The sequence below is a fragment of the Nanorana parkeri genome, unplaced genomic scaffold (assembly GCF_000935625.1).
Source record: "Nanorana parkeri isolate BGI_ZX_2015 unplaced genomic scaffold, ASM93562v1 scaffold3938, whole genome shotgun sequence".
Classification (NCBI taxonomy): domain Eukaryota; kingdom Metazoa; phylum Chordata; class Amphibia; order Anura; family Dicroglossidae; genus Nanorana; species Nanorana parkeri.
In genome coordinates, this window is record NW_017310205.1 from 1 (window position 1) to 11,287 (window position 11,287).

The 11,287-nt window shown below is 52.3% G+C and overlaps 1 protein-coding gene across 1 annotated transcript in view; it reads left to right on the top strand.

Annotated features, from left to right (window-relative positions):
• Positions 1–496: 496 nt before the first annotated feature.
• LOC108803617 (syntaxin-binding protein 5-like) overlaps positions 497–11,287 on the top strand; it is a gene marked incomplete at both ends in the record, with an annotated part of 25,599 nt that continues 14,808 nt past the window's right edge. The window contains 3 exons of the mRNA XM_018575445.1: positions 497–675; positions 9,396–9,521; positions 10,493–10,644. Of these exons, the coding sequence (XP_018430947.1) occupies positions 497–675; positions 9,396–9,521; positions 10,493–10,644 (457 nt within the window). The remainder of the gene's footprint in view (positions 676–9,395; positions 9,522–10,492; positions 10,645–11,287) is intronic.

The window sequence follows — 11,287 nt, forward strand, 5'->3', positions numbered from 1 at the left end:
CACCCTAACCGTCCCCACTGCTCTTCCCAAGACCTCCTGCTTTAAGGCTCCCTCGTCATCTCCTCCCATGCTCGCCTCCGGGACTTCTCTAGAGTCTCTCCCATCCTCTGGAACTCTCTACCCCGACCTGTCCGTCTATCTCCCACTCTGACTGCCTTTAGGCGATCCCTTAAGACTCATCTCTTCAGGGGAGCCGATCCCACCTCAACCTAACCGCTCAACCATTCATCCCCACACAGCTCCCTCCTCATGTATCACTGGCCCCTCCCCTTTTAGATTGTAATCCCTCAGGGGCGGGGCCCTCCTTACCATCTTGTCTTGAATTGTATTGTAATTGTAATGTCTTCCTTATATTGTACAGCGCTGCGCACACTGTTGGCGCCATATAAATCCCGAATGATGATAATAATAATCAGCGATGGCTGGATGCAATGCGTTTACATGTCACCATCGTTTTCCTGATCGGCATGTCACCTCTATTTCTCTTCTTTTCCAGTCCCTGGAAGTGCGATTGCAGTGCGAGATCGAAGAAATCATGACCCCTGACCCTGACAGCGTCCTTCCTTTCTCGGAACCCTCCCCCCAGCCTCTGTCCATGAAGAGCAGGATGCTGGCTGGCAGTGCCAACGCCGTGACCAACGAGGGGCCCCTGAAGGACAGCGTACCGTGTCTGAGGTGAGGGTCTCTCTTGCCTTCTTGTCCGTGTCGCACCCGTTTCAGAAATTGAACGGACCGCTGTGATTCCAAATGTATGCGCGCAAACTGCGGCAGCCGAACGCACTCTCATTAACCCATTGCTGCCCAGGTGTGAACAAGGAAAAATGACAATCTCTGCACCCGGTGAAAAGGTTTTTGTTTTCAACCACCTCCCGTCCATGGCCGGACAGGAGCCTTATAGGAGCGAGTTTACATTCAAGCGATTGGCCGATCGCTTGTACTAGCTGCGGTTGTGCCCCCCCCTCGTACCGTACCATTGTCCTCGTCGCTGTCGGTCCCGGGACCCACTGTGCCCAGTGCGGCTGGGACCGGCACGGCGACGATGTCAGTGGAGATCAAAAGGGAGATCAGTACACGATCTCCCTTTGATCTCTTCTCCGGTCCCCCAATGCAGGAAGTGATGTGTATTACATCACTTCCTGCATTCAGCTGTCACTCTCCGGTACACAACACCGGTGAGAAGTATGTCTGCTTCATCAGCTTCTCTGGGGGTCCCCTGGTGACATTAGGGGTCTTAGAGACCCCCGATGTCTCCATAAAGAGGACCTGTCATGTGAATTGGCTATCACATAGAGGGTTTCTTATCCCCCATGTGATAGCAATAAAGTTAAAGGAGAACTATGAGGGGGGGGACTGCGGCGTCTCAGTATACCGCGAGCTGTAGCTCCCTATATACTGAGCTTAGGGTGACGGGAGGACGCCCCCCCCAAGGAGAACTATGGGGAAAAGCCCCGACCCCGTAGTTCTCCTTGAACTCATTTGTTTAAGGATTTGCAGAAACAAAACATCATTAATGACCGGAGACTTTCATCCCGGGTTATTGTGGAGCGCCGTTATTAGCCGGACCGCCACTCTTTAATACCTCGCTGTAGAATGCGGAGACTGACTGTCTCTCCACATTGCACAACAAGACGTCCCCAAGGAGACTGAAAACAACAATTTGTTCCAATAACATTTATCTGCAAAGTCATTCCAGCAAGAGGACCTGTTCATGATCAGAATCGCATGCAAACTGCAGCAGCGAGCTGCACGGTCACTAACCTGTTACTGCCTAGGCGTGCGAGGGAACTGCCTGGGTTCAGTGTGGCGTAGGGCAGCGGTCGCCAACCAGCGGTCTGTGGCCCACTGGGTGGTCCGCGAGAAAATGTTGGTGGTCCCGGGCCCCTCTGATGCCGTGCGGGCTGGGCCGTCATTGAAGCGGCACGGAGGCTCCGGGACTGACTCGAGCAGCGGCTGTCGCAAGGAATGCGCGGCTCTCAGTACGGCGCGGGCTCTGCAGGAGGCGGGGCATCTCGTCAGGACCCGGACTGAGCGGGCTGCGGGACATAGAAAAAGTGGGGAGAAGCCAAGTAATAGTGGCTCAGTGTGGGGGAAGGGGAGGCACGGGGGTGGTTTGGGCAGTGCTGAAGCTGGGGGGCGGCTTGTGTCCCGGGTGCCGCCGGCAGGGCCAGTGGTGGATTTTGGGTATCAGACGGTTGCAACAGCTACCCCGAAAGTAAGACCTAGCGGATCTCTGTAATATAAGACCTACCACCGAACTAGGTCTTATTTTCGGGGTAGGTCTTATATTACAGAAACCCCTGAAGATAGCACTAGGTCTTACTTTCGGGGAAACACGGTATTACTGGGCCGGGGGCCCGCCCTCCACCATCACTGCCACTCCTGCAGGCACACCCGCACCTATGTATGTATATATAGATATTTTCTCATATTTATTGTTTCCTCATATATAAATATATTCTCGTGTGTGCTACAGGAACATGTTAAAAGGAAAACATAATGCCGGGACATGTTCGAGAGGTGAAATGGGTCATGCCTGGACATACCATTTAATAACTGCGGCATGGTCGTCTTTTCTTTGTGCTGAAAATGTCAAAGGAAGGGGCGCTGATGATGCCAATAATGAAGTCCCCTGCAGCCCTCCCCCACGTCTTGAATGTCCATGCCCCTTTTGGTGAACCTATGTATACCACCATATTGTTAACTCCTGAAAAAGGAGACTGTTGGTCTACCGAGCTTTGCTCATCAAGTCTTTCCAGTGGCGTCATGGGGGGGGGGGTTTGCCACCATTGGAGGGGTGACACCAAAATGACTGACAATCATTTTAGTGTCACCCCCTATGGAAGGTCGGGCACTCGGTCACAGACCGAGAGCCTGACAGTGTCAGGAGAGAGGAGGGGACCCGTTGGCATACCTCATCCCGCCGGGTGAACACCCCCCTCTGCCGGCATGGCCTGCCGGAAGGCGTCAATAAGATGACGTCACGGCAAGGTGTCACCCTGCCTCGGGGCGCCCCTGAGTCTTTCCCACCACATTTTTCTTCTTTGTCTTGGAGAGGATTCATTCAGAGATATATGAAGGTGATATCAGGGTAACCGTGAGCGGGTCTTCACACCGCATGCAGGCACCCACACGGGAGGACCAAACGCATGACCACACCAGACACTGCCAATGATACGGTTTATTATGCACACCAAAATATAACACAAATAACCCCACCAACACCCACAAGTAACCACAAACAAGTAATAGCGGCTAACTACATCTAAACACATGCAAAAAGTAACAGGCAAGTGACACCAGGGGAGCTAAGGAACAAAAGGTCAAGGCACAAGGAGGTCACAGGACTCAGGACTAGTGATGGGCTCGGGCGTGTTCGCAGCTCCACGTGCCGAGCCCGCCAGGAAGCTGACAGCGGCGCAGCTCCAATCACAGGCACTGAGACCTTATCCCGGTCCGCAGCTGCGGAGATCGGGAAATGTCTCCATGCCTGTGATTGGCGCTGTCAGCTTCCTGGCGGGCTCGGCCCGTGGAGCTGCGAACACGCCCGAGCCCATCACTACTCAGGACTCCAATCCAGTCTGCAGGGAGGGATTAAATACCCTCCCAGGTAGTGAGTAATCGCTGACAGCTGGGAGACACCCGCAGGTGGACTCACAGGTTCCAGCACCACCCAGTGGTGGTCTGGTACCTGACAGCTCCTGGCAGGCCTGGAGACACCCGCAGGTGAGCACCGGAATTGCAGGTTCTAGCACCACCCAGTGGTGGTCTGGTACCTGACAGCTCCTGGCAGGCCTGGAGACACCCGCAGGTGAGCACCGGAATTGCAGGTTCTAGCACCACCCAATGGTGGTCTGGTACCTGGCAGCTCCTGGCCGGCTTGGTGACAGCTGCAGGTGAGCGCAGGAACTGCAGGACCTGGGTCCAGCGCCACCTGGAGGTGCTCTGGTCCCCGACAGGTGATCTGAATGTGATATAATAAATAACCTGGTCGGTTTGAGCCAAGAGGCATTCCATTAGGTGAACCCGAGTAACTCAATAAGGAAAAGTCCAACTGGAACATGTTCGTAATACATTTTAGTTTCGGCTCCAATTGTTGCTGCCGACACGGCAAGCCATTCGCACCTACAATTCCAATGTGTTATTCTGCGTCCCCGGACTCCAGGCCATTCGCTTTCACACCTGGCCAGTAACGTTAAAGTTAAGGACGGCGAGGTTTTGCCGCCGTTGATTGCGCGCGTTGATGCGGAATCGCCGCGGCCCCCCGGTTTCTGTAAGGCCTGGAGATCTCCTTTGCTCGTATCACAGTGATTACCCGAGCGCGCGTGCACACGCTGTACCGCCATGCAGCAGCAGAGTAGCCTAATAACCACATCACACTGGCAGCGAGCAAAGCCTTGAAAGCTGTAATTTAATAGTAATTACAGTATTATTTGCAGCGCTCTGCTTACAAAAGACTTGGCGGGTTCATAATTAACTGCGTTTCAGCGTTCCGCAATTTGTTGAAACAACAACTCATTTTGTCTAATTCTAGGTTAGCGAGCGGATTTTTTTGTGTTTCGCCTTTTCCTGCAGAGGTCTGCCCGCTCTCTGACTATTCGAGGGAAAACATAGCGGAGTTAATGATGCTCTCCTGCTGAGGAAAGGGCACAAGCTCTTTTCTGATGGATCAGGCCTGCCGGACGTATTTACGGTCGCATCGCACTCCCGGGGCGGCTACGGACACGGAAGGAACAAAATAAAAGTGGTGTGATTCCGGCAGATTGACGCCGCCCCTTCCCATGATCCGTATGATAAATAGTTCATTCGGAAAAGTCTAACTAATTTATATTGCCGCACGTGGGGGGCTTTCTGATTCGCCAGAATACACCGCGATTAAACTGTTCTTTGAATGAGGCAAGGGAAGCCAATGGCGCGTTTTTAAGGCTAAAGTTTAATTTGCTTATAATTTGCCTTCCCTGGTTCCTTCCATCCCCCCCCCCCTCATCAACATGATAATGACACTCTGACATAAAATCCTTCCATCCCCCACCCCCTTCTGCCAATCCCTGCACTGGCTTCCCCCCTCTGCCCATCCCTACACTGGCTTCCATCCCCTGGCCCCCCTCTGCCAATCCCTCCACTGGCTTCCATCCCTCGCCCCCCTCTGCCGATCCCTCCACTGGCTTCCATCCCTCGCCCCCCTCTGCCGATCCCTCCACTGGCTTCCATCCCTCGCCCCCCTCTGCCGATCCCTCCACTGGCTTCCATCCCTCGCCCCCCTCTGCCGATCCCTCCACTGGCTTCCATCCCTCGCCCCCCTCTGCCGATCCCTCCACTGGCTTCCATCCCTCGCCCCCCTCTGCCGATCCCTCCACTGGCTTCCATCCCTCGCCCCCCTCTGCCGATCCCTCCACTGGCTTCCATCCCTCGCCCCCCTCTGCCGATCCCTCCACTGGCTTCCATCCCTCGCCCCCCTCTGCCGATCCCTCCACTGGCTTCCATCCCTCGCCCCCCTCTGCCGATCCCTCCACTGGCTTCCATCCCTCGCCCCCCTCTGCCGATCCCTCCACTGGCTTCCATCCCTCGCCCCCCTCTGCCGATCCCTCCACTGGCTTCCATCCCTCGCCCCCCTCTGCCGATCCCTCCACTGGCTTCCATCCCTCGCCCCCCTCTGCCGATCCCTCCACTGGCTTCCATCCCTCGCCCCCCTCTGCCGATCCCTCCACTGGCTTCCAATAGCCCAAAGGTTAAAATTCAAAATACTAACAGCCACTTACAAAGCCATCCACAACTCCGCCCCCGTCTATATCTCCAACCTTGTCTCAAAGTATCACCCTAACCGTCTGTAACGAGCCCCTTTGCTCGCTCGGTTCCACTCTCCCGGCACTCCTCAGATGTCAGACCGCAGCGTCTGATATTTTTCGGCCGTCCAATGCTCCGGGATTGGAACTCCAGCTCTGCGCCGTGCGTATCCAGTGGCGATCGCTCAGAACAAACACCGGGCCGGCTGTATGGAAGTTCCAACAGGAATCTCCTTTATTGAATGCACACACAACACACTTTTATACACAACAGTTTGAACGCCCCAAACCACCACCTTCCTATTGGTCAATTGTAAAGTCCCCTCTAGTCCTCACTTAGGTCCTCTTGGCCATGCAAATGAGGACTTGACAATGAGACGGTGCTGAAGCTGGACACGGCCAGGCAATGAGTATTGTCAGAGGTGATGGAGGCCCCCCATTGGTCCTTCTTTTAGGTTCATCTCTTTGTAACGAGGCCCCTTTGCTCGCTCGGTTCCACTCTCCCGGCACTCCTCAGATGTCAGACCGCAGCGCCTGATATTACGGCCGTCCGAAGCTCCGGGATTGGAACTCCAGCTCTGCGCCGTGCGTATCCAGTGGCGATCGCTCAGAACAAACACCGGGCCGGCTGTATGGAAGTTCCAACAGGAATCTCCTTTATTGAATGCACACACAACACACTTTTATACACAACAGTTTGAACGCCCCAAACCACCACCTTCCTATTGGTCAATTGTAAAGTCCCCTCTAGTCCTCACTTAGGTCCTCTTGGCCATGCAAATGAGGACTTGAAACAGGGTCAGCAGGGATTGGTCCGATAGCTTGAATGGGAGGGGCTGATATGTGCACCATTGTCATTGGATTTTCCAGAGCCGGTATTGAATTTTGAAATTGGACAGCCGTAGGGCCAGGCTCCCCCGCAACGCCGTCCATGGGCCCCGGACACCCAGTTCAACCCACAAGGGGGGGGGGTCTCTATAACCCAGTGATGTCATCACTGGGTCTCTGTGGGGATCATGCTGGTGGGAGGGGCCAGCAGGGTTCTGTACAGAGCTGTCAGTATAATGAGGCAGCCTGAGGCTCTTGCCTTAGGCGGCATCACTTTGGATCTGTCACGTACCTGGTGAGAGCCTGAGATGACGAGGGAGGCCTCCCTTGCTTCACTTGTCCAAACACCCCCGGTAATGGGACGGAAGAGGGGGCGCGAGTGCCTGATGGAAGCGGATACACCCGGAGCCGGAGATGCAGGTGGACCAGTCTGGAGGACGTTGATGGCAGTCACTTCCTGCAATATGACGTCAGCAATGGGTGAAGCTGGCACCGGTGCAGAGCAAGAGCCGAAGTAAGGAACAAGCCTGGGGTCACGATCAAGCGGGCAGCGAGGTACAAAATCAGCAAACAGAGGCGCGGTCAGGAGCAGGCCGGGTCGGTGACGTGCAGGCAAGGCAGTGGGGAATCAGCAAACGGAAGGAAGGTCCAGATCAGGCCGAGGTCAGGTGCAGGCAGCAATCAGCAGAGTTCAAGAACAAGCCGGGTCAGGAACAGAGACACAGGAAGCAGAGCGCTACCTGAAGAACTCTCAGCAAGGAACAAAGCTCCTCCTTAAATAGGCCATCTAGCGCCATTGTTCAAGCTTGTGCACGTGCAGCATAGTGTGCGCGCATTTGCACGCACGCTCACAAGTACGAGCAATTTTTTCCACTAGAGCGTCTTGTATGTGTGCGCACATGCGCATGAAAATGTGCAGCACGAATACGAGCCACACTTCTCTGACCGGGTCACGTGGTGGGGTGGCAGGCCATGCCGCTCTGATGCACCGTGCATGCCACCCTCTTTCCCGCCAGAGCATCCCCAGGTTGCTAAGAGCCAGAGATGTGTAAGGGCCGCTCTCCTCTCCCCGCCCAGCTCTTAGCAACCTGGGAGGCTCTGGCCAGCATCCCGCTGCTCCTGGCAACCAGTGACGTCAGTGAGCACATCGACGACGGGTCCCCCCCCCCGTCATCTGCATGTTTTTTAGTGACGAAAATGAAGTAATAGAGAAGTAATAGAGAAGTAAATGGAACGAAAACAAAACGAAAATTCTGGGAGTGACTGTTGCATTTGGACTTCCGGCCCCCCGAGCTCTTCCTGTAGTAGGGAGCCGCGCACAACCGAATAATAACCTTACTGGCCTACCCAGAGGGACACCGGCTAGTAAACACTTGCGGCACAAAACTGTACGGACATGTCAACATCGGGGAGAAAGAGACGAGCAGACGCATGGATGCATTTTACATTTTACTAATGAGAACAAGACCTTTTGTAAGCCATGCGCAGCGACAATCGTAAGTCCTAACAGGTCATTAGAGGCGCACTCCAGGAGCATAGAATGAGTTTGGAAATTCTAGAGCAGTGGTTCTCGACCTTTCTAGGGCCGGGGACCCCTTGGTAACATTTGGCAAGTTGTGGTGACCCCCCAACGGTAAAATGTAGGGATGACGCGGCTGCTGCAGCGACATCTGGCGGCGTGGTTGCGGGAGGACTGACACTGCGGCGCTAGGAGAGGGCTGAGGAGGACTCTCACCTTGCACAGCAGAAATCACACAGCGACCCCGCTCAGCTAAGAGAGATGAAGGCAGGTTTTCCTTTGACATGTTTCGTTCAATGACTTTCTCATCATTGAACGAAGGAGAGACCCACGCCGGTACTTGACAAGGAGACATTAGAAGGGGTTGGAAAACCAGAACTTTAAAAGACCTCTTTAACAAGGAGCCCCTCTTGGGGAATTGTCATTGAATGTTTGGAGGACTGCCGGACAGATTGATCAAGTGTCACTGAGAGAAGGAAGTTGCCCTTTCTTAAAGTGCTGTTCGTTGGTTATGCATGTAATGATACATGCCCCTTGAAATGTCAGTTTCTTTGCTGTTATTATTTTAGAGTTTTGATTTATTTGCACGTTTTTTTTTTTTTTGTTTTTTTTTGAGTATTGGAGGGCCACCACAGAGCCCCTCCTTCCTTTTCAAAGTTTGTTCACAGCTTGAATTAATATCACGATTTAAATTTTAGTTTTCTGTGTTGTTTTACTACACCGCTGGCCAGAGGTTCACGTGTTTAAAATATACATGCCGAACCAATGAGGTTGATCACTGGCACTAATTCTGAAGGTTCCAGTGTTGATTTTTATTATTCTTATTATGTTTGTGTGTTGAACCTTCTAGTCATATGTAAATAATCCACTTGCATCAATTTTTTCACACGGATTGTTGTAATTTTACACAGATTTGTTTATTAACACTTTAGTGTGCAGTTGGTACACATAGACCGAGCGCAACATATTTGCTTTACATTTGTTCACCTATACACATTGTTTGCGGCTGGTCCAATCAGGTAGTTAGGCACGCATTCCCAGCGCAGTGATTTCTGTGATATACATTCAGATGACTGAAATACGACTAAAACTAAGACTACATTGACATTTGCTGTTAAAATTGACACTGGAGGTTACCGTAGTATATTCACACATGTAGATCCACAACCCCGGGTGACTGCTGTGGCGCCTAAAGACCTTGTGGCTATTATGTAAATGTGACATAACATGAGTGGTGATCGTTTCCTCCTTTTATTTCTCTTCCGCAGTGTGAAAAGCCGGCCCGTGAGGATGCCCCCGGGGTACCAGGCGGATCTGGTAGTCCAGATTGTGTGGGTGGATGGAGAGCCTCCGCAACAGATCACCAGTCTGGCTGTGAGCTCCGCCTATGGCCTGTGAGTACCGACAGGGAGGACGGGTCCTTATTTACCCCCTTCCCCCAACCTCCCATTATTACTGTTGTAATATAAACTATAAAATGATTGTGTGTGTGTGTCTGTGTATGTGTGTGTGTGTGTGTCTGTGTGTATCTGTGTGTGTGTGTGTCTGTGTATATCTGTGTGTGTGTCTCTGTGTGTGTCTGTGTATCTGTCTGTGTGTGTCTCTGTGTATGCGTGTCTGTGTGTGTGTCTCTGTGTATGTGTGTGTGTCTGTGTGTGTGTCTGTGTGTATCTGTCTGTGTGTGTATCTGTGTGTGTGTATCTGTGTGTGTGTATCTGTGTGTGTGTCTGTGTGTATCTGTGTGTGTGTCTGTATGTCTGTGTGTATCTGTGTGTCTGTCTGTCTGTCTGTGTATATGTGTGTCTGTGTGTGTGTCTGTGTATATCTGTGTGTGTCTGTGTATATCTGTGTGTGTCTGTGTATCTGTCTGTGTGTGTCTCTGTGTATGCGTGTCTGTGTGTGTGTATCTGTGTGTGTGTCTCTGTGTATGCGTGTCTGTGTGTGTGTGTCTCTGTGTATGCGTGTCTGTGTGTGTGTATCTGTGTGTGTGTCTCTGTGTATGTGTGCTTGTATCTGTGTGTGTGTGTTTGTCTATGTGTGTGTGTATCTGTGTGTGTGTCTGTGTGTATCTGTGTGTCTGTGTATATGTGTGTCTGTGTGTGTGTCTATGTGTGTGTATGTGTCTGTGTGTGTATGTGTCTGTGTGTGTGTCTCTGTGTGAGTGTGTCTGTGTGAGTGTGTGTGTGTCTGTGTGTGTGTGTATGTGTCTGTGTGTATGTGTCTGTGTGTGTGTGTGTGTGAGTGTGTGTCTGTGTGTCTCTGTGTGTGAGTGTGTGTCTGTGTGTGTGTGTGTGTGTGTCTGTGTGTGTGTGTGTATTGCCCTTTCGGCTGCTCTCTATGACTCCGTGACTTGCGCTTCTTTCAGACTCTCCTTCGGGAACTGTAACGGATTGGCTGTTGTAGATTACATTCAGAAAGCCATCTTGCTCAGCATGGGGACGGTGGATCTCTACGGCACAAATGACCCGTACCAGCGCCAGCCGCGCTCTCCGCGCAAGAGTAAGCAGTTCAATGCAGGTAGGTGAAAGGACAAGTGCCACTCTCCGTCGGTCTAGCATGAGACTGCATGAGGATCGCGTGCCGCTCACCAATCGGTCTCCAGCTGTCCGGGGACTTTGCGTTCACTTTGTGAAGGATTGTTTTAGGTATTGTATCATGTAATGCAGAGCATATACTAAGCCACTCCCATATACTAAGCCACTCCCATATACTAAGCCACTCCCATATACTAAGCCACTCCCATTCAGTGTTCCCGGTGTCGGCTCTTGTCACACGGGACCATTGCAATGGCGGATTATTCATCTCATTGCCGATTTCCACTTCAGACTCTGTAAAGATCCGGCCACGCGCCATACATACTTATTTCTCTTTAATTTACCAGCAACCATGTGGTAAGGGGACCTTTAATAGACGTTGAACGGATAGTTGTTAAACCAAAAGGATATTGTACCATTCACCTGACAGCTTTACTGTCATCAGCTCACAAGGAAGGAACCTTAAAGGAGAACTATGAGGGGGGAGGGGCCTTTCACTCACCTCATAGTTCTATCCGACCTGTGACAATGAGACTGTCACAGGTCGGCTCAGTATATCGGGAGGTGAGAGAACACATACCTGCGTTCTCTCACCTCTCCATCCTGTCACGGCTCTCTGCCGTGAC